Source organism: Talpa occidentalis, unplaced genomic scaffold, assembly GCF_014898055.3.
Source record: "Talpa occidentalis isolate TD23 unplaced genomic scaffold, MPIMG_talOcc4v2.1 talOcc4.2, whole genome shotgun sequence".
Lineage (NCBI taxonomy): Eukaryota > Metazoa > Chordata > Mammalia > Eulipotyphla > Talpidae > Talpa > Talpa occidentalis.
This window is the reverse complement of record NW_023602073.1, coordinates 142134539-142158253: the sequence shown is the minus strand read 5'-3', so window position 1 is coordinate 142158253 and position 23715 is coordinate 142134539. Positions and strand designations below refer to the sequence as shown.

General features: G+C 49.6%; 1 protein-coding gene across 1 annotated transcript in view; it reads left to right on the top strand.

The window, feature by feature from the left end:
• The first annotated feature begins 522 nt into the window (after positions 1–522).
• Positions 523–23715, top strand: part of FNDC1 (fibronectin type III domain containing 1) — an 80147-nt gene continuing 56954 nt past the window's right edge. Inside the window, exons 1-2 of the mRNA XM_037518793.2 lie at positions 523–631; positions 21486–21680. Coding sequence (XP_037374690.1) covers positions 523–631; positions 21486–21680 — 304 coding nt within the window. The remainder of the gene's footprint in view (positions 632–21485; positions 21681–23715) is intronic.

The following is a 23715-nucleotide window of genomic DNA, read 5'->3' as shown; positions in this document are numbered from 1 at the left end:
CCGACGTTGACACCAACGGTGTTTACTTAAGGGGGCGAGGGCGTTCCTGACCTTGGCCGCGACTGGGCGCGAGTCAGAAAACCGGAGGTTCCCAGGCCCTTTCACCCGCCCACCATCAGCGAATTTCGAGTCTCCAAGCGGGATTCCGGGGTGCCCAGACACCCGGGGCCCCGGGACCTCGCGCAAGTCCCCGAACCCGGTCCTCTTACTCTTCTCCCCAACCCCCAGCTTCTGGCAGCTGTCCCCCCAACCTTTCACCCCGCGCCCCGTCCCCCGCGCCGACGGCAGGGGGCGCCGGCGCGCGGCTAAAAGGCGAGGCGCGCGGCGCGAGGTCTCAGTGCAGAGCAGCCGCGGCGCGGGCGGGGACCGAGCCGCGCGGGGTCGGGGTGTTGCCGGCGAGGCGCGGGCGCGAACCCTCCCGGACCGCGGGGACCCGACGGCGGCGCCGCAGCGCTCCCGACTCCAGCCCAGCGCCCCCCGCCAGCCGCCCCCTCCCCGCCCGCCGCGCACCCCGGGCTCCCGATGGCGCCCGAGGCTGGGGCGCCCCCGCTCGCCCGGGGTCCTCTGCCCTGGGCGGCGCTGCTGCTCCTGGCCGCGCTGCTGCCGGCCGCCTCCTCGGCGGGGGCTCCAGGTAGGCGCAGCCCGGGCGCGGCTGCCCGGCTCTCGGCGCCTGCTTCTCTGTCCCCCCTCCACGCACCGCTCACCCCGCCTGTCGCTCCGGGGTCCACCGCCCCGTTCGCTCTGTGCTCGCTCCGTGTCGTGTCACTAACCCGGGCGTCCTCATCGTTCGCGAATCGGGGTGCGGAGGGAGGGCGGGGGGCGCGGGCTCTGGGCCCTTGGCGCCTTTTGCGCCGGAGGCGGACGAGGGGGGCGCCGTCGGTGCCAGGGGACCCCAGCGCCCCGAGTGTCAGCTTTGCCGTCCAACCCGCGGCAGTCGGGAGACTCGAGCGGTCTGAGTTTCCGGGGAGACTCAGGCAAAACTTAAGAAATAATAATAAAAGGAATAAGAGCGACCCCGCGGGGGTGAGGGTGGGGTGACTTTCTTTCCCAGATTTCCTGGCGGCGCGGCTCAGGTGGGCAAGCTGCTTTCCTCCAGCTCACCTGCCCGGAGGCAGGGGTGCCCTTGGAGGGCGGCATCCGGGAGGGCAGAGAGGCGGGACGTCTCCAGAAGCGCCCTGGGAAAGCTGCGAGCCGCGCGGGGCGCCCGGGCACCTGGGCGCGGGGAGCAGCCGCGCGCTACCAGGCGGGCGCGGGGATGGGAACTTCGGGGCCAGGGCGGGGAGGAGACAATGGTCCAGAGCAGGGGGAGAGGGACGCGCCAGAGCTGGGTCCCGAGGAGCCGGGACGGATGCTTTCGTGGAGGCTGAAACATGAGCAAGCTTTTCAGAAAATGCCAACGTGCTGTGGTCAGATTTCTTGTTCGTTTCCCTTGCGGACAGGGCTGCGGTGGGTTTCCATCGCCGAGCCGCCCCCCACCCCCACCCCTCACCCTTCACCCCCACCCCTGCAGGCATTTACACACTCGAAACGATGTGGCTTTTGTTTATGTCATTATTTTACAGGGACCTAAGAAGTGGACTTTCTTGTTGTTGTGAGAACTCACTCTCAGCCGGGCTGCTAAAATTCAGATGCGATTCCTAGATTCCTTCCAGGTCCCTAGGGTGCCATTTGGTGCTTCTGTTGCGCTCACCACAGGGAAAGGGAAACGCTGGGAGATTTTGCCTTGTGACTCCTTGGCGGTTGCTTCCCGGGTGCCAAATTCCACTTTTTTTTGTAGAAGGCAGCGCCAACTGTAGGTTTTGTTTTCCTGCCTGTTAGCATTCTCTAGGAAAGCATTCACTGAATATTTTGACAAGAATAAAACTATTCTAGAGCCTTTCAACTTCCCCACCTACAGCCCATGCCCTTTATTTTTTCTCTAAATCAAAATGTTCTGAGTGTTGAAAGAGTTTTTGTTTAGGAAAACGGACTGAACCAGGAACCAGCCAGAAGCTGGCTTCATGGTAGTTAGGGCTGTGATGCTGCCAGGTTCCTCGCCACCTGCCTGTGGGCTGCCTCAGAGTGTGTGTGAAGTCAGGGTTGCTGCGATCGCTCCCCAGTCTGTGTCCCGTGCGCTCTTCCTCCCCTTGCCTGCTGCTCTGTAAATCACTGAGCTGTGGAATGTTGGCTTTGGGAGGCTGCTGGCATTTCTCTCCACTGTGTTGACGTGGGATTTGCAGTAAAATGATGACCAGACTAGAAACGGATAAAGGAGGGAAGCCCCCCATTTTGCAGTGAACATCTACCACAGTTACATGAAATGAAAAAGGAAAGAGACAGACATAACAACCTGTGGACACCCTCTCCCACCCCACTCCCCACCCCACATGCCATGGGGGAAATCAGGGGTGCTTGATTTGTTCCATCTGCTCCTGGGAAGGTTTACTCAGTCTTGCCCTACATAGCTACAACCATTGCTATGCACCGGTCCTGCAGGTCTGATGTCAAGGCCATGGGCAGATCACACTGGCTTGAGATGAATTAAGGCATGGACCTAACCAGCTGCTGAAGTCAGCCCCCCAATACCCAACCTTCACTGCCAGAATCTGTATAATGAAATCATCCAAAGGCACTTTAACAATAATAGGCCACCAAAGCCAGAGGAACTAACCTTAAAACAGGTGCTTTGTAGGGAATGTTGAAGAGCTAATTAAACCCTTCCAATTGGCGATCATTAAAATGCAAAACAAAATAAGCCAGACATTCCATCCCAACCCCCAACACCCCTCCCTCCATGGTCAAGTATGCCACCATTAAAATGTTGTTGGCGATGGCCAGTTCTGAGAGGATACATGTTTTCCACAAACATGTGGACACACACATTTCTAGTGATAATTTTGGGTGGGTGGGGGTTTAATTTTTTTCTTCAAAGCTTAAAAATCCTTTGAGGGAATCCAAAGGTCAAAATTGGTCTCAAAGTAATCCTAGGGTACTGTTTGCTTTTCTAAACATTGTGATTACTTAGTTGACACATCCAGTGAAGGTGCAAATGTATGGTGGGTCAAAGTGTGGGTATTTTAGCATGAATCCAGGCCTGGAACCACAAGGAACTTGCCATCACGGAATGTTTCCAGCCTTTGAAGTTTAGAAATGGTGCAGCAATTTCTATTTAGAATGTCTTTGGTGACTTTTTCTTGACCTTTTCTTTGGTTTCTCTGTATTCCACATAGAAGTGAGACCATCCAGAATTTATCTTTTTCCTTCTGACTTCTTTCAGCCAGCATCATCCCTTCCAGCTCCATGGGGACCATGATGTTGTAAGAAAAAAAATCAATTAAAAAGAAATAAAAAATAAATTATACAACTAAAAAAATACAGAAATAATATGAATAAAAATCATTTTCTTAAAAATCAAAGAATGTCCTTGGTGCAACAATAAAAATTATTAATTATTAGATGTCTGCCCTCGAATGTGTGTCTTCTCAGTATTCTCTGTGAAGAAATGAGAACACAGAAAGCACTGGACTGACCCCCGAGGATGGTGGCAGAGCTGAGGGAAAGCACGCGTGTGCTAGTTTGAGTTGTGAGCTGAACTGGCTGCCTTCCTTCTGGGGTGTCATGTCTACCAGAACCACTACAGACAAGCTGTAGTTATTCTGACTTTGGCCTTTGGCAGGCATTTTAAAGAACAAAGGAAGCCTGCCAGTTCTAGTAAAATATCTGCTAGTCTGTGTTGCCAGTGATAACATTTGAGCTTTCAAATGAAAATTAGAATTTTGCCAAGTTTTCTCCAACTTCATAAGCTTGACAGTTTCCCAATACTTAAAAACAGGATCATTGGGGCTATAAATGAATGTGATTTTCAAACACTGTGGTTTAAAACATGTCAGCATTTTGATTATCCCCCAAATCAAGTGAAATAGTAAATGCAAGCTATCACTGCTCAGTGTTATGAAATCTCACCCAGCAGACAACCCATCCAAATGCAAGACAGCCCAGAGGATTTTTAATGTAATAAAATGAGACCAGTTCATCACATGGTTTCAGATTCTACACTGCAGTGAACTTTTAAGTAACTCCTACTTGATGAGTTTTGGTGTAGTATCAAAGATTTTCCAAAATTATCCAAAGCAATTATTAAAATACTTTTCCAATTACACATTTGTATGAGGCAGGATTTTCCTCAGGTGCTTTAACCAGAACAACTTCCTGCAAAGACCAGCATGAGCTGATAGGAGATCCTGTTGTCTTTTATTAAAGACATTTGCCAAAACATAAAATGCTACTCTTCTCACTATTTCTTCTCGTGTTAGAAACCAATTTCTTTTTTCCATAAAAGGCTTTATTGTGCCAACACTTAATAATTTACTCTTATTATTTTTAAAAGCACTCATAAATACATAATCCACCCTCTTCTTAGTTTTAACTTCTGGCACCAATAGATAAAACCTACACAAATATAACCCCATGAGATCCTCATTATTTTAAGAGCAGAAAGGAATCCAGAGAACAAAAGGTTTGATAATTCCTGGAATCAAGTCTCTGCACTGAGTCTCTGCACTGTGTGACGTTGGGCCAGTTAGTCAGTCTCTGTCAAGGGACTGGAAAGATCTGGTAGGGGCTGTCCTGTGGCCCAGCCACCTCCAGTTCAGTAGGACTCCCCTCTTCTGTCTTCTTTAACAGGAATATACCCTTTCCTTTTGTCCTGTGCACTGAAGCCCAGCCAGATAAAAGACCTGGTTTATACATCCACTGAGTGGGCAGTTCCCTACCATGAAACTAGAGGTTGTAATAGAATTGCAGTGACAATTCATTTCCCCAGAAATTTGTCAGATGATTTGAGAGCATCGTCCATATGTCTTACCAAGACCACTCATATCTCTATTGAGGTGGTACAGGCCATTCCCAGACCAGCAGGCAGGGAGGGAGGGGTGGAAGGGAGTGTTTGTTTCCTATTGCTGTAAAACACACATATTATTCTGTAGTCCGGGAGGGCACTGGTCTGAGGTGGGTTTTCTGGGCTAGCACCAAGGGTGAGTCCCTTCTGCAGGCCCCAAAGGAGCACCCTGCCCTCACCTTTTGTGACTCCTAGAGGAGCCACGTGTCTTCCCACGCGGCACACTCAGCCCTGACCTTGCATTGCCTTCTCTGACTCTGACCTCCCGTCGCCCTCTTGCACTTATGACCACCTTTTGGATGGCACTGGACCTTGGGAATAACCCAGGCCCATCTCCTTTTCTCCAGATCCTTAACTTAATCACATCTGCAAAGCCCTTTTGCCACAGAATGGAACATCTTTGCAGGTTCCAGGGATTAGGGTGTGACCATTATTCTGTCCACTAGGGTGTAAAGGCCTACATTTCAGGAAGGAGCGACCTCACCCAACTGTTCCCCATGGGTCCCAGCCAGGGATTTCTTGAGTTAACATCAGCCCTCTGCTTACCTAGAGCTTTATTTCAGTTAGAAAATATAGAGGTGTGTAAAGGCATAAAAATAAAGGTGAGAAAAGCATACATATTCCCTTGTAAGACCACATAATACTAGTTGGGAGACTTTAGAAACTGAAATCTTGGGTGCCTTCGGGTGGAACCAGCCACCTGGGGGTGGAGGTGATACTGCTTCATTATTTTTTCTACCAATTGGGGTAGATACAGCGTTGAGCTTTTGGAATCGGGGAGTAATGGTTATACCTGTGAGCAAACGTCCTCTTTTCCTTCCTTCCAAAACTTATCTTTGGCTTAGTTACAGAAGATAGGAATTTTATTCAATTTGAAGGAATTGTGTTGTTATCATTATTATTTCATTAAGGGACATTCTCCAATCTGGGCCAGATGGTTAAAGTTTAGAAGTCTTGAATAAGGGATGTTTGTGGCTGGGAGGGGAGGTGATGTCACGCAGAAGACACGTTTCCCTCCAGCTCTTTGCTCGGCTCCGGCCCGGCCGCGCTCGCGCCCCGCCGCCCTTAGAGGGCGCTCCTGGCCTGACGAAGCGTCTCCACCGCCCACTGGCCGGGCCGTTCTGCCCCAGGAGCTGCGACTTCGTAGAGACAAGAACATCAGAGCGGGGTGTTGACACGGACGGGGGGGTGGGGGGTGGAGGGTGAGCTGAACACGTGCACATATGGAAGAACAAAAAAATATGACCCCCCCCAAGGAGAGTAACGCTGGTCCTAAAGCAGGTTATAGGTGCAGGGAAATAACTTGAGAGTTCTTTATGTTGATGTCTCATAATTTTCTCCAGGTCCACACGTGGAGGAAATGATTAAGTTATAGCATCACCACCTATAAAGTGCAATCTTCATAATTCTATTTTCACCCTTATAAGGAGCGCTTAGGTGTATACTTTCCTTTTCATAATCACCTGCCGTCCAGCCTGCGGAAGAGGCTGCCATCCCCCGGGATTTCATAGCATTCATTCCCACAGCGGCTTTGTGAGGCTGGCAATACTCTCACCTTCACCGCAGATAACTGGATTCAGAGGGGTTAAGTGGTTTTCCCAAAGTCAGTAATCTAGTACCTGGTAGTCCCAGGATTGGGACCCGAATCTTCTGTATCCAAGCCCCATGCTCGTCCTGCCGCAATCCCTGCTACTGTCGGTTTGGAGGTCCCTGTAGTCCCCTTGTCTTCTTCCTTAGTCTGCGTGGGCACCATTTCTGACCTCGGGCTGCCCTTCTAGGGCCTTGCTCCTGCTGTGGGCTGATGAGAAATGATCCTCACCCCCCTGTGTTGAGCTTGCATAGCTTCCCTCAGTCAAGATACAGAATGCACCTGGCTGCTACCCTCAGGATGCTCACTGTGGACGTGCCCGTCTCGATGGGTCCTGTTGCAAGTTGTCCTTGAGGCCAGTGTTGTGTCCGCTTTGTCACATGAATCCTTCAGCGTTTGATTAGCTGGTTCTCTGCAAGGTCCAAGCCTTAGGTGGGGAGGGGGGAGGGTGAGAGGGGGACCCCTCAGCACCCACACTGTGGCTAGAGCTAGTTACAGGGTCCCAGCAGTGAGAGTATGCAGTGACAGCTCCTAATTTGAGTTGACATCCCACCTGTGGCCAGAGCTGGGCAGGGCTGAGCAGGCCAAGAGGGGCCAGAGTCTCCAGGTGGCCAGGTGTGTCCTCATAGGAGCTCAGAGAACTGCAGCTGGTGGTGGATAGTTTGTGTGTCCAGAGGGGGCAAAGTGCCCATCCTCACACTGTCCTATAAAGTGATTCCCGGGAGCAGGCACAGCTCTCTGGACTAAGGTGGCTCAGGGAGCCTGCACCTGAGGCCAGCAGGGCTGTGTTTGCTGAGGGTCAGCTTACAGGGGTCACTTGCCAGGAGCCTCCTCAGGCGTAAGGGTCAGAGAGCGACTTCATTATTGGCTTAAAAGATTTTGTGAAAATGATTTTAAAACAAGATTATTTTGAGATATTGATTTACATGCAATTGCAAGAAATAGTATAAATGCCCTGTGGGCGCGTCACTCCGTTTCTTTCAAAGGTAACATCTTGTATAAGGACAGCAAAATATCTCAGCCGGAAGGCGGACATTGGTTCAATCCATTGACTTTAGATATGACCAGTTTTATGTGTTTTCGTGTGTGTTTCTATGTAATTTTATCACATAGGTAGATTGTATGACTATCTCAGTCAAGGTCCAGAACATTCCATTGGAAGGCTCACTCAGGCTCCCTTTCTATGGCTGCATTTCCCTCCATCCCAGATACTGGCACCCGCTCACTGTTCTCCACCTCCATCATTTTGCCATTTCAGTGTCTTATAAGTGGACTTGTACATGACATTTTGAACTAGACAAAAGCCTATATTTATAGAAAAGCACTTACCTTGTCCCATCTGCTGTAGCGCACCTCCATAAGCCTGGAGGTGTCTGGGTGTGCGCTGAGCTGTGGGTCACACATAGGTAATTAGCAGAGCAGGGGTGCTGCTGCCAGTCTGGTGCATGTTGCCACCCCTGGATTATTGCAGCATTGCAATAACTGCCTCACTGGTCTCCCAGCCTTTGCCCTCTGCCCCTCCACTTTAGTCTCAGAACATCAGCCACGCTGACTCTCTTGATACCTGAAGTCACGGAATCTCCCATTGGCTTCCTGTCTCCCTCAGATACAAACCAGTCCTACCAAGTTCTCAAGACTGCGCATGGCCATCTCCTATGCCAGTGCCCTCACTCTCAGCTGCACTTACTCAGCTTCTCGCTGGTTCTCTGATGTGCTGGGTGCCTTCCACCCCAGTGCCTTTGCACTTGCTGTTCCTGTTGCCTGAGAAACTTTCTATAAATTTCTATGACACCTCACCTGCTTCAGCCTCTTTCTCATGAGGCCTGGCCTGGGCCCTCCTGCCATCAAAGAGCAGCACCCTCCGCCTACCCCAACACATCTTACCTGCTTCCCTTTCCTCCACGACCCCTTCACCTCCTGCTAGTTGATGTGTTTCACTTTAGCATTTGACAGTTCTTGTCTTCCAGCTCCCCGAGAACAGGACATTGTGGTGGCTTTGTTCACTGGGGTCTCCTGCCTGCGCGTGTGGGAAGCATGTGCCGCGTGGGCGGATGTGCTTCTGCTGGTCTTGATGGCAGGCATTAAATACCCTTCTGGGTGCCACCAGCAGGGTACACGTGGGTGGTAGTGAGAGGCGGTCCGTGTCCCTCTCACCCTAACCCAGTGGGGTCAGCACCAGTGCTTTGGGGGAACGTTGTGCTTTGGGAATGTGTTGGAATCCCTGACCACCCTGCGCAGTCTCTCAACCCTGAGACGGCCTCATTGCTCACTGCTGTGCTGGTCCGCGGCAACACGGAGAAGCTTCTTCTCTGGAATCTAGAAGTTTGAAGTCTGTAGGGTTGTAGGGTTGTGCGCCCCCTGAAGTACAGCTAGGCCCTCTGCCTCCCCCCCCGCCCCCCACCCCCACCCGCATCTGTCGCTCCTGGTGGTTGCCAGGAATCCTTGGTGTTCTTTGGCTTGCACGTGCCTCGCTCTGATCTTACACGCCATTGTTGTAAGGGGCATCACCTTGTGTGCTGTTTGTCTTCTTAGAAGGACACTGGTCACCTTGGATCAAGACCAGTCCCATCAAGTACAAACTCATCTTAACTTGATTACCCCTGCAGAAACCCTGTTTCCAAGTCGGTTCACAGACAAGGGGCTGGGGTGTCTGGGGCCTTTGCCTATTGTAGCTCTGTCTCCACCATCTGCGTTTTCATCCTGTTCTCTAGCTGAGAAGTCTAGTTGAAGACGCCAGCTTTGTTCTCCCACAGAATGTCACGCTGTTGGCATTCTATATGTTCTGGAAAGCTGCCATGTTCTCTGTCACATGTGCCCTGGCCCTGCTCTGGCTCTTAATACCATCTTTACCCCACCCAACAAGTTCCTTCTGTTATTTTCTGATAGAGTTGAAACATCTTGTGGTTAATAACTCTCAGGATCCACAGAGGAGCCTGCAGATACCCAATCAAACCACACCCAAAGGGAGGAAAAGAGCAGAGAATGCTAAATTCCTGACTCCCCGGAGACCTGGGCCATCTCTTTCCCCAGCTACATCACGATCTCATTTAGCCTGTTGCAGCAGGCGGGAAGGAGCACTGGGAGGAGGCAGCTGTGTGAGCAGAGGGCGGGTCTCTCTTACAGAACACGAGGGTTTCAGCTTGAGGCTCCTGGGAGGAGTTTCATAGGATCCACTGATGCTCTGAAATGGTAATGAGTTTTCACGAGAGGAAGCATTCTGAGGCGGCCAAGGGTGGGCTGGGTTAGGGTCACAGAGAAAAAACTCCATTAAATGCCCCCTTAGAATTCCAGCTGTTTGCGCAGGTGGGGAAATCTCCAGCGGAGCCCCCCTTGAGCGCTCCCAACACCACCCTTAGTTCTCTGGCCATCCGGGCGTGACGAGACCGCCTTTCCCCACCTCTCTGAGCTTTGGTCATGTTTATTGTGAGCAACACTCAGCTGATAGCTAGTGTACCGTGCCCATGCTCTGCGCATGTGCCCCGGGTGCTTCTGTCTGGAAACCATTGTCTTCCACGTCTGAGTAATAACTCACTCATGTTCCCAGGACGCCTTTCTTAGTGACTTCATGTCACCCGACTGAGTAGCACGTTCATAGGTGTTGATTCAAAGATGGGGAACCGCGTTGGCGTTAAGCAGAGGCACTGCCTCCTCGGAATGCCAGGCTAGGTGCCCAGCTGGAGGAGCTTGAAGGGCAGTCCGATCAGATTACCTGTTTCCTTTCAACTCTCAAGTTTTTAAAACTCAATTTTGAAGTATATGCTCCAAGATTGAGGAAAAGGGGATGCAGGGCCCGATCCTGCCTGAGCTGAGAGCTCAGGCCTGGGTTACGCTGCCCTCCTGCCATTGGATTTTAATTGGTGCCCTCAGGCCTCTGGACTCCTCTCCCACTCGTGCCTCAGTTTGTCAGTGCTGAGTGCCTGACTTGCCTTTTATTCTTCTACTGATCCTTGAGGGTAGCTGTGGAAAGAGAACTAATTAGGTTACATATTTGCGGAGAGGAACTTTGGTGGCCTGTGTGCTTTGAGGACCTTCAGTGGGGCAGGACGCTGACCTAATCATGGGAGGAGAAAAATCGCCTCTTCTCAGGCTTCACGTGACTTGACTCTGAGGGACGTCCTTTCTTCCTGACCATCTCTCCTCTTCTGGCTTCCTTGTTTCCTGGGAGTCCTTGTTATCATGGTTATTTCAGATTTAAAATGTCTTCTCCCCAATAATGCCTCAGACACTCGTGTCTCTTGCTTTCTGCTGGGGGTGTTTGTCGGTGGTCAGACTCCCTGGAGCTCAGAGGTGAAATGTAATGAACTTGGCAGCCGCAGCATAGGGATGCTGTTTGCAGTCTTGGGACCAGATGTGCTACTTGGGGTGACAAGACAGTGGGGCAGGGTGCAGAGAAGGGGAGGCCCCAGGCTGGGCTCCAAAACACAGAGGGGAGGAGGTGGCAAAGGATGTTAGTGTGGTGGAAGAGAATCCAGGGAGCAGGGTGTCCGGGAAACCAGGAAGACAGGAGAGGAGGTGCTTCCCGAGGACGTCAGCTGTTGGGAGGAAGATGCGTGAAGGAGCGACAGATGCAGATCTGGCAACGTGGACTCTTCTTGACGTTCTGGAGAGTTCATGCAGGCAACAGGTTCGGGGGTCCCACGAATTCAGCTCCACCATAACTTTCAGTTTTATACCTTAGATTCTGATTTCTCTCCAGACCCACATTTATCACTGTTTTTTTTTTTTTTTATTTGTTTTTTTTTGTTTTTTTTTTTTTAAGTTATAATTATAACAGAGCCAGCCAAGTGTATAGACATATCATGGTCTTCGGCATGGGGTAGGTCTAGGTTTGATCCCAGGCACTTACTAGCTGTGTGAACATGCTTGGCAAACCACTTCACTCTCTAAGACTCAGTTTCCTCATTTGTAAAACTGGGGGTGCCAAAGCACTATTCACAGAACTATTTGGAGATTCAAGAGCTAATAGTTATGATAACATGGAACTCTTTTTAATCACTTTTGGATCCCTAGTGCCTAGCTCAGAGTCTGACAGAGCAGCTACTCAGTAAATGTCTGTCAGAGAAATAAATGAAATAGCTGACATTCAACAATTGCTCATTTCTTCTTTACTTCCCTGTTATTTTCTCCCTTCTCACAAATGGACCCACTCTAACACTTAGCCTATTTGCTTTTCATTAGGTGTGTATGCATTTTTTCTCCTTATTAGTAATTATTTGCCTGTGCCCATTCGTAATCATTAAGTGATTACTGACATATTTTTTCAAAATTTAAATATTAAAAATCATTTTTTTAAGTGATTGTCTTTGGCTCGGTTTTCCTCGGGTCCGTGTGGTGGCTGGCGCTGGGTCATGTGTGTGTCGTGTGCTCTGTCTCACACCTGCGTCTCCGCCACACGCTTGGCCTGGCTTCTAAGGCATTCTTTTTTTTTTTTTTTTAAAGATTCATTTATGCATGCAAGAGCTGGGGTAAAGGCCATAGGTGCTAGGGGTGAGAGGATTCACCAGAGTGGGGAACAGAACAGGCACTTTGACTGAAATACACTGCTGAGGGGAGCAGTGGGCGCGGCAGGAGAGGTCTGTCACGCCATGTGGGACCCTCGCTAGTGGACGGGGATTGAACCGGCGCTGCAGAGGCTGCAGGCAGCGTCATAGCCCAGCGCTCAACCACCTAGCCACCAGGGGAGGCCCCTAAGGGCATTCTTGAGGGAGCTTTCTGAGTAATATGAGTGGTGATTTCAGAGATAGTCATGCCCACGTGGTTACATAGTTGCACAATGACTTTCACACTTGGGGACAAAGAATGAATTTCCAGGGAGTTTTCTCTGGCCGCCATGTCAAGCAGTTTCTGGTAGGCCGGCTACATGCTACACCAACAAACAATGGTAACTGTTCAAGAAATTATTTCTTAGTTACGAATTGAATTTGAAGAATGTGTAAAGAGATCCCACAAAAGTCTGGGAAATGCTGGTCTCCAGCGGGGTCAACAGCAAGCGTGTGTCCGTGTTGTCTTCACGTTCATGGGCATTTTCTCTTTACAATCCCTCGTTTTCTTATTGCTGTTATAAATAAATACATCTATGGAATCCCTCCAGTTCCATTTCCCTCAGCCATTCTAGAAAGCTGGTGTTTCAGATTGGGAGAAAAATCTTATTTTTTTGTTTCCCCCCTTGGGAAGAGTAGTTTTGCTTACACTCGTTCCTGAATAAAATGACTAAGAGCCCTAAAATCTTACATCCTAATGATCATATTCTGCCAGCTCTGCTGGTTCTGGTGACTTTAATTTCTGGCTGCATCATTTTCTGGACAGATGTCCTTACTCAGGTCCATGGCATACTGACAAGGAAAGCATTGGCATTGACAAAATTAAATTCCCAGAGTGGATCCCTTACAAACAACAAATGAAGAGAAGTTAAAATTAAAAGCAGGTCTCATTTAGAAATGTAGAGAAAAAGTGACTTGATTTTATAGATATAGAAATGATAAAGCTGGGGGCAGTTGGTCGGGCTGCTGCTAAGACCATGCCTGACCAGCAGTGACGGATAAACAGGTGAGCGAGTTGTTTCTCTTGCTCACTAATAAACTTGGGAGCAGCAAGCCTGTCAGGGACTCAGGAGCTTTCCCTTTTTCATGCTGCCTTCCCTGCTAGGCCATCGCCATCCAAGATGATGCTGCTTCTTCAGGTGCCATGTTGACATTCTGGGGAGGAGGAGGAAGACACAAAGGACCAAAAGCATACTTGGCCGATTCTGACCCAGGAAGGGCCTTGTCCATTTAGGCGACGGCTTCCTTGGACGGTCGCGGCTGGACATGGGTGCATGCGGCCAACCCTAGCTGCAAGGAGACGGGCAGGTCCTGAATGTCTAGCATCCCAAGAAGCCAAGGGAGGAGCCCAGAATAGCTCTTGGGTAGCTACTCCCCGCCTCCAAGTCCACCATGGCTGTTTCTGATTTCAGCGCAAGCTGCTAAACTTTTATAAACTAGTTGGGAAACTTGACTTGGATGGGACTAATAATAATTCCACTTAAAACGTCCCAGAAAACATCTAGAGAGAGAAGGCAGATTCGTTTTAACAGTATCCCTTGGGTCAGACTTGACAATTTGGACTGAGTTTTGCCTCTTGCTGTTTGTTTTGAAACAGAATTCTTGTTGCTTCATTTTATTCTCCCCTTTTGTGTCCTTCTGCTTTGTAGCTTTTACCAAGTTGGGGGCGGGGGAAGGGAAGGAGGAAGGTAGGATGATGACGGAAGTTATATGGAGTAAAGTGTATTAACAAATATTCTGTCTTTCTCCCTTCGTCCCAGTTCCCCCCAAATGCAAATAAATAGACAAGCTAGAATCTGGAACATTCTAGCAAAGTTTGTCCTAGGGGCCATTAACTCTTGAGATAATGAGAAAGAATTTGTGAAATGAAAACCTTTGTTTACCAGTAGCCCAGGGGTGTGGGTGCATTTAGAATGGGGGTGGTTTTGGCTGGGAGATTGGGGGGGGGCCTGTCCTGAGGAGAAGGGGGACAAAGGAGTGAAGGGGCTGCCCACAGGACATTGAGGTTCTATTTTGGGGACATTCCCACATGCAGGCTGGGCCCCTGGCAGCCTCGGGGTGACCAGCAGGCACAGCCCTAGATGGAGCAGTTACTGAAGCCCCGGGGAGAGCAATCACTCTCTCCCTAACCCAGGATCCCCTGAAACTTGTCCAAGATGGAGATGCTGATGCAGAGAGAATCAGGGTGGCTGAGAGACAGAAATGGACTCAGATAAACGCACAGATGAGCCAGTGGCTGGGAGTTTGAGATCTGGGTGTCTTCACCATTTGGCTTCTTTGGGCTGATGGAGAAAAGTGTGATTCACAGTTGTGTTCTGTGACCAACTAGTGTCCTTATGCTCATTGGCACGTGCGCTTGTGAAGTTGGCCCTTTAGTCCAAATAAGTGATGCTTTGCTGTTATCAAAACACTGGCAAGTGCAGGGGCTGGAGAGAACAGCTGGGAAGGCAGGCTCCGTCCGCAGAGACCCCGTAGCAGGGAGGGGGAGCGCGCTCAGCCCAGGGGCCGTGAGTCACGGGCACTCTGGCCTCAGCAGGGATGGCCAGGCTCCTGTGGCATCTAGCTTCTCACTCCATGCACCTCACCAGGTGAACACCAAGGGGCATTTTATGGTTGGAATCCAGCGAGTCCTCGTGACTCGGGACGTGATTGGGTTTTGAGGCAAGTGCACCAGCAGGACAGTGGGGGGTGGGGGGGGTAGGGGGTTAGGCGGCTGCCCTTGATCTCCCAAGGGCTCCAGAAGGCTGCCCCTCTCCACCCTCCACCCCCACTCCCCGTTTTCTCTCTGATGTGGGGACAGTACTGTGGGCCTTCCCGGAGGTGGGGTCAGAGGAGGTCAGAGGTTCTGTTTGCAAAGCTCTTTCTGCTCCTTGGAGGAATTTTTAAACTTAAAGTTTCCAAAGACCTAGAGTCTGATTTTGGAGCTTGGAAAGCATGACGGGTTTCGCTTTTTATGCAGTTGTCCCTGAAGAACCAGGCAAGTGTGGAAAACACTTTATTGAACCCTGTGTGTATTGTGAAATGTCAGAAGAGGAGCCAGGTTGTTCTTTTCAAACTCAGACCGTGTCTCCCCAACCCTGCCCTCCCCTGGGGAAGAGTCAGTCAGCCATTCGCAAATCTCACTAGTGTGTTTTCCGTCAGAGCAACAAAACCATCTACTGCGGCCTCCCTTTTATGTTTGATGGGGAATCAGACTTATTTGGTAAAGCTAATCTGAGCATGCAGATGAGAAATTATTTAAAATTCAGTCAGGCATTTCTGTGTTCTGCCCACATGTTGCCAACTGTCTCAACATTTGAAGAAGTCCTGTGCGGTCTGATGTCTTCTGGAAAACAGCTGAGTTTGCCCACCCATCCTGGGCCTCCTGGGCTTGAGGCTGGGCTGCACATTGATCGCCTCCTGAGCCACACGCACCCCAGTTTTGGTCCCTCCTAGCCTTTTCTGGCTTATCGACTGGGTCTCTGCTCAAACACTCATAGCCACGCTGAGATCTGTGTTTTCTTCATTTCAGAGTCTGGGAAGGATTTGTGGTTCCAGTGGAAAGTCAAACCTGAATTTCAAGCAAAGATGAAGTAGGGAGACTTACATAAACATAAAGGTTTTGTTGCATTAAAGAGCAGTCCTTGGTGTACTTATAAAATAATTGTTGCATTTTTGGGGCTTAGAGGGACTTGTTTATTTCCAAAGCCCTTAACATTCCTTCGGGTGTTTCTTCTTAGCCTGCTCTCCCGTCCACTGCCAGGCTGGGGTGGGGGTACGCTGGGCTCAGCTGGCAAGGGCAGCCCTCCCCACTGGTAGGTGCCTTCACTTCTTTGGGTGTGTCTGCTCTGACAGCTGTTTATAACCAAGCGTCCTGGCTGCTGGGCTGGCTTTAAAAAGCTATTTTTGACTTTCACAGATGATCTTCATTTGTTGTCTTTGAAGCCATCAGGGTATGCAAATGCAAAAACCCACCTTGAACTTGTGTAAATCCCATAGCTCATTGGTTTGAGGAGCTATTCAGGGGGAAGGGCAGGGCTGAGCTGGCTCTGGGATGCCCAGCCTCTCCTCTTCTCTGCTCTCTTGTCTGGTGACAGTGGGGCTGATGCAGGTAATTCCAGGGTCCTCCGGCACAGCTTCAGGACCAGGTGGCACCGAGGGTCCAGCGCCAGTCACAACAACTCCAGCCAAGTGGGGTCTCCCAGGCCCGCTGGGCTCATGTGATTAGAGGTTAGTTATCAAGAGAAATGGGTTGAGCATCTAAGAAAAACTCGGAATGTTGGACAACATGGGGCCTGAAGCCCTGCTTGTAACGGGTCCCTGGAATGAAACTGTGGCTTCAGGCAGAGTGTCCTTAACACGCCTTCGCTGTTTGCTTGACCCTCCCGGTCCTTGGAGGCCTCTGGGGTGGAGAGACGTGATGGACCTCACTGGGCTTAAATCCCTTCATGTCTTTTACTTTACTCTGACTCCCATTTAAGTGAGTGTGGTCAATACCTGGTGCCAAAAGAGAGGCCAGCGTGGGAAGACAGGGAAGGGGCAGAGAGGAGCTGTGTCCCCGTCCACCATGGACAGGCCTTGCAGATGTTGGTCAGGTCAGGCTGGCCCTGTGGACCTGGCTCTGGATCCGGGTCCCTGAGGGTGTTCATCAGCCCCACAGAACCTCTAGAGGCCACTCTGCAGAAGCTGATGACGTACAGGTGTTAGGGAGAAAGGATGTCCTGAGCTAATTCCATGCAGGCTTTGTGGACGCCACCCCCACTCCAGACCAAAGACATCAGGACATTGGGAAAGACACATCCCATCACCACCAAAGGGAAGGTGGCTGGAACCTGAGGGTGGGGTTAAGCAGCCAGGTTTGGTATAAAACCAGACACGTGGGCCTTGGAGGGCTCGCTCTCTCGCTCTCTCGCTTGCCTCCTGGCTTCATGGCTCCTGGCTCGCAGCCAGCTCTCAGAGTGCCATTTGGGATTCCAGATCGGCGGATCGGGTAGGATGCATTTAAAACTTTGTCTCCCATTTTCCTCCCTGAGCTGTACATTTCCTCATTTGCCCTTCCCTTGTAAATAAACCTTTTATGAACCTTTCGCGTGTGCCTGCAGTAGAGCATTGATAAGTCCTTTTAAGCGCGCGGGTGAGGACCCACAGTCAAGCACCCTGTTTTGTATCGGGGCTGCCCTATAACACAGGGACAGACACCACAGAGCCGGGGTCTCAGGGACGCAATCTGTGCATGGACATTTTGCTACTTGGCACCTAGCAAAATACTCTTGAATCTGGATGAGGTTTGCTGTAATGAACTCTGGAAATTGCTTTGTCTTGGTGTGAGGTTGCCTGAGTTCTCGCAGGTTCTTCCTGGCCTCCTTCTGTCTGGAATCCTTCCCAGCTGGTGCCATCCCAGACAGCCTTGAACAGGGCAGGGGGAGAAGGCCACAGACAGGAAATTCTTTCACTGGACCTGAAATCCCTTAAGGCTGTACGTCAGTCCTTTTCCTCTGTTTTACCCTGTGGGAATGGAAAAACGGTTCATCTGGGCCTCACCTGTCAGGTTTGACTGAGCTTGCACCTGGGTTCCTGTCTCGGGCCAGAGGATCCTTGGGGTGCAGACTTTGGACTAGTTCTTTTTCTCTGGGACCTATAACTTCAAAGACCATCTCCAGTGTCATGTTCACTCTACGAAATTACTGGAAACTATTACAAAAGTGTGTGCTTCATTCACCTCCAAAGGCGCTGGTGGGCTCTTAGTTCTGGGGCCACTTAAAATAAATGAGGAGCACATTGTCCTATTTCATCTTTATGCCACTGGATGCTGAGGCTGCTCCCCAGTCTGTACAACCTGGATCCAACTTCATCTAATGTCCTCAATAGCCAAGGAATGAGTGGTGAGGCCGAGGGGATGGTGATGGGGAATAGAACTGATTGTCAGGTTTCTAGCTCCAAAGCCAGCTTTCTGTCAAGTAATCCAAGCTCAGGCAGGTTGATGTGCAGTGCTCTGGAATGGTGGTTGTTCAGACAGATGATAGTTTGATGCACTCACGTGGCACTCAGATGCGGGGAGGTAGGGGACAGGGGTGGAGCTGGATCCGCAAAAGAGATTTCCTCTTGCCCAGTGAGCATTCTTTCTGAATGAAACATGGAAGATGTGCCCAGGACATATCAATAACAACATCAATTTTAAATACTAAAGTCAATGGCAATCCAGGCAAAGCAACTGTCTCCTACCCTAAATTGAGCTGAATCAACCCAATTGTGTGCGTTGGGATTAGGGTGGGGGTGGGTGTGGGTGGGGGCTTGCTGGCTTAGGCCTTTGGAGAACCTTAAATTCAGGATAGACCCAAAGGCTGCCCTGAAGGTATGACTTCCGCATCCCCTCCCTTCCCCCCAGGGCGTTGTGTTCAATACCAACCCCATTAGGTAACTTTCCGGGGTCTGAAATTACACTCTTAGAAAGTCATTTCTTTGGCCTAAGCTTTTGCTGTAAGAATGCAAGTGTCCCTGAGAACCCTGGAATATCTGTTCCTTCCAGAGAGGAGGGGTTGAGGACACCTGCACAGGTGGAGGGACAGCAGGTAGGGGCGGCCACGCCCCTCTCCCTGAGGAGAACATCTTGGGAGCTGGGATAAGGCAGAGGGGATGATGTGATAAGCACAACTGTGGAGGCCTCACCATTGTTCAGCGTGATAGTGGCTCCCTAAATTAATTTTCCGTGGGCAGGGTCATTATCATTTACGAGTAGGGTCAGACGACAGACTCCGTGGTTCTGTGAGCTGTGGGATTACCTGGACTGGAGGTGGACAAAGTAGGGTCTGTGCTTGGCTCCACCCCACAGCAGCTGGTGGCTCGGGGCAGTTCTAACCTCTGAGTTCCAGTCCTTGCTTCCCTCGGCTGTGGTGTGGAGGAGCCACAAGGGCCCCAGGTTGTGCCTGTTAGGAGCGCCTGGTGCTGGGTACCTTTATGGGCTTGGAGAAGTGGGTGGCAGATGGCGGACTCTCAATAATCCCCCTTTTCCCGTCCATTTCACTTTTATATACTCTAGAGTGGGTCGGGCCCTGTGGCCTTAACACGTGGATGCCAGTGCAGGGATGGAGTTGAGGAGGGTGGCTGGATAGCACTTGATCCTGGGCAGGAAAGACCGTGGACTCCTCAGGGACTCCGACTGGGTCAACAGTGTGTGATGACGCTCATTAGTTACGGCAACCCAGAGGTCTTGCCCTTCTTTTTTTGCTATTCTTGTTGGATAATTCTGGAAGGTTTTGAGCATCTCTCCTCATGCTGGACGATGCAGACACTTGAATGTGGATTCTCTCTGAGTTAGAAATGATTTGATGTTGTGTCCAAGGATGCGCCAAGGCACAGCAGGGAAGAGCTGTGAGTGTATCTAGAAACTCTCCTTCTTTTCATACAGCAGTAATGAAAGTAAGTCATTTTCAGGCCCAAGTACTTGTGTACTGATTAGAGTCACTGGTACCCAACAGAAAATGTGATAGTGTTTGGATTTCACATTTTAGCCTTTTTGTCCAGGATCTAACTTTTCTTTTTTTGAAAAAAAAAAAAAAAGATTTATTTATTTATGCATTAAAGAGCTGGGGTGGAGGCCAGAGGTGTGGGGGAGGGAGAGGGTGGTGGTAGTGGTGGTGAGAGGATTCATCAGAGACAGAGTGGGGAGCAGAACAGGTGGACTGACTGAAACACACTGCTGAGGGGAGCAGCAGACGGGTCAGGAGAGGTCTGCTGTGGGTAGCTCCCTGGCTGGGAGATCAAACTCATGCTGCAGTGGCTGCAGATAGCTTCATAGTGCTGAGACTTTAACCCCTGCGCCACCACAGAGGCCCTGATCTAGCTTTTCATCTCTCATGGGACAGCTGCCAGCCCTCGGCTTTTCTCTGCAGGTTTTGGGGACCTCGCTTTGCTTCCACGTGCCTTTGGTCGGTGTGGACTGTCAGAGTCCTGGGCATCCTCTGCTCTTGCAGGAAGTAAGGGTGACATTAGGAAAAGCTAGTCCAACACTCAGCAGAGACAGGAGAGGTTTTTGTCGTGAATCCTTGGGAGAAATAAAGGAAACCCAGGGAGGGAACCCCAGTCCTCCAGCAAAGAAAATCCTGAGAGGTTTTCTTGTAGGCAGGAGAGTAAATGAGACTCCTGGGGGGATATACACAACTGCTGGTGGCGATGCCCAGAAGCCACTGGAGACCCCAAATTTCCTAGGGGGCATTCAGTTTCTCAGCTGTGATTTCCCCCAGGGGAGTTGCAGGGACCTCACTTCTGAGTTGGGGGTGGGGAGATGCTTTGTAGGTTTTGGTCCATGTCCATAGTCTGGTATTGTGCTTTGTCCCCAAAATGGAGATGCTTTTTCTACTGCTTTGAAAATCATCATCTTCATTGTCTGTTTCTCCTTCCTCAGCTTTCTCTGAGCAATTCACAGGAGTTATCTCCTTTGGTCATCTTTTTATTCCAGAGGCAGTGGTGCAATTTTGGAAGAAATAAGTGGTATTTGTTAGAATCATCCATACTATTCTGTTCAGAATTTTCATTTGGTATTAAAATCACATACTAACCAATGTGTGTGTCATCACAAAACACTTCCCTTTTTTTCCTTTTCTGACATTTCAAAGTCACTTTTCTTAATGTTGTTAAGTTTAAAGGTTCAGGGTTTTTAAGGGTTATTTTCCTCCCCCTCCCCCTAGGACTGTCTTGCATCTTAGAATAATCCATTTCAGATGCAAGTTTGCCCAAATGTGATTGTTGATTGGTATTTAGCATCTATTTGTGTTCTGTCATATGGCCATGTTACATCGTAAACAGAGAGATGTTGTTTGGCAAAATGTTATGTTTCATTTTGGTCATATTGGAAAATCAACACCACTTTTATGGAGCTTTATAACTGAAGATGAAAATGTAACTGTGCATTTAATAGCTGTTTTTTTTTTCTTCTGGGACAAAATATGGAAGCATGGTAATTAGCTATATGCAGATAAACCCGAGGGTCCCTCCCTTTTAAACTGTTGACGATCTTCGTTTGGTTTCTTTGTGGAAACAAAAGCATCACTTCCTCCCTTTAGATCCAGTGGGTAGTCTCCTGGTCATCAGAGTTTTATGTTATTCTTCTCAGAGGTATCCTGCTGTACCATGCGACACACTCAGAGCTTATTTAATACATAAATGCCTCTGGAGAATATGTCAAATTACTAATTGGTTATTCTTGTACTAGCAAGTCACCATAATCAAGCCAGAGAATGTCTAGAATTTATTTTGATTTGTTTCACTCTTGGTTTAAATTTACCACCCACAGTTATCCAAAATACATAAAAGCTGTGGGTTTGGTGTGTTTGTTTTACTGTCATACTGTAACCATGTCCAAACACGACTGCACTTAAACTCATTAGGAACAGACAGATTAAAAGTTATTTGCTCTTTAGCTAACAATATCCAAGAACATTGGGGAAAAAAATTCCTTTGCCCCATCTGCCATTCCCATAAGTTGATGGTTGCGCTGTTTGCATAGCTGACCACCCACTGAAGCCAAGGCATGTGAAACTGCTGTCCACTAAAATGGGCCTGAAAGTCACGTGGGACCCACCCAAAGATGCTGCCAGTAGACCGGTGGAGCATTACAACATTGCCTATGGGAAGTCACTGAAAAGCCTTAAATACATCAAGGTGAATGCGGAGACACTCTCCTTCCTTATTGAGGACGTGGGTAAGTGATCCCTGGTCTTGTCCCCAGTCGGAGCTAACTGTACACCTACCTGCTCAGTCCTGTTCTCAGGACGGCTGTTTGTGGAAGCGACACCTTCAGACCCCAGGTACAAGTGGCTTCTTGGAGCAGGTCGTCAAGGCCGTGAGCCCGTTCCTTAGCCTTCGTTTTGCCCCTGGCTTTTCCCTCCAGCGTTTGAACTCTGGGATCCCTGTTCTCTCTCCAAACTGATGTAGGAAACAGTTTTTTTTCATTTCTGAATGTAAGTTTGGAAAACCTAGGGATTCTTTTTTGTCTCATTGACACTTGACTGCTCAACAACTTAGGAGCCTAACATTGAGATTTCTCACCTGTAAGCCACTTTATGATGGGCGTGGCCAGGCCGTGTCCTGTGAAGGTGTGTGTGACAGGTCACGCTGAGCCACGTCTGGGTCAGAGATGGAAGTCACAGCCTACCTGTTCAGTTTGGTTCCAAGTCTGGAGGGTTGTAAATTTCCCATGTATTGTTCCAGAAGTGCAGGTACAGGTGCCTTGAATCTGAGAACTTGAGCTGCCTCCTGTGGATCCACTGTTCTGGGTTTTTTTTTTGACCCCGGTAGGCTGAAGCTCCATTTGTTCTACAACCATCTCCTGGCCCAACCTTATCCGAGATCCTAAGGAGGTAGCAGAAGTCAGCACCTGTGAACACCAGGTCCTCCTTCCCCCCATTCCACTTACTCGGGGCCACCGCAAATCACCCCTTCTCCTCCTCTGCCCCCACCCTCAATGCCGGGCCTCCTACCTCATTGTAATGGAGCAGAGAGTGTGTGCAGAGGAGATAAAGGGGGTCAGATTCCCTTCCTCATCATTCCAGCTAGACACACTGAGTCTCTTACCTATCTCTGGGGCCCCACAGAACCCAGTTGTGGGGTTCAGCAGAGACCCCATGGGATGGAGGCAGGAGCAGCATTGTAATTGCTTGTTACTATTGCTGCAGAGAAGACACACATGCAGAAAAGGGGCCGCAACACTCCCTGAAAAACAATTAGTGTCTCTAACCGAGACCGAAGCACAGCCATGTGGACTAAATTCTTTGAAACGTGCATAAACTCAGAATAAAGAGAGAGAGCGCCTGGCGAGGCATGATGCTGCATTGTCTGAACCCAGTGCACTCCCCATTTTGTCTGGCAGGTCGTGCCAGCCCCTAAGTGCCACCAGGCCCTGCCACCATCAAACAGAAGCCACCCCTGTCCCGAGTGCTCGGGCCCCAGTTGGAAGTTCCTCCTTGTTTTGAGAATTACTGTTTTTGCCTCTGACAAAACTAACTCTCACCTCTCCCACCCTCATGCCATGAAATGCATGTCTATCTCCTCAGGGTGCTGGCGCCTTCCCTGGCCTGGCACCAGATGGCTGTGCGCTTTGAGGAAAACCAGTACACCAGGGGTCTGCTTTGGGAAGCAGCAAGTTCAGGATGTGCTCACCTGGTTTCCTTTCACATCCCCAAAATTTGAGGAGCTCAGTCAAAGGGCTAGCACGGTTGACCTTGACCACACATTCACCTTGACCCCTGGTCACTGGTCCAAAAGTGAAGCCTGATTATTTCAAGGTTAACATTTTCAAGATTCCAGGGACTGTTTCTAGATTCCCGGGAGTTATTTCTCTAGTCAAAGACAACTTAGGGCATCATAAGGAGAACATTTGATTGCAGAACAGGAAATTTCATAAAACTTCATCTGTTGTAGCGAAGGTTTCCTATGTACTCAGTTTTATGATTTATATTGACATTCTCTTTTTTTTAAGCTTTTGTTTTGGAACATCTTGGGAAAATAATATTTGTAGTTGCTCACACTGTAGGTTAAGCCCCCACTTTGCGGATAGTGTATTTGTGTGGCCTACATCAATTTCACACTAAAAAGCTTATAAGCATTTTTATTGACTGCTAGTGAATCCAGGTTTCTACCATGTGCCATGTGCTTTGTACTAGACAAATCTTGTGGCTTTTTGGTCAGGTGCATTTGAGTTGCATGGGGAGGTTACCGATTTTGATTTTTAAAATAGA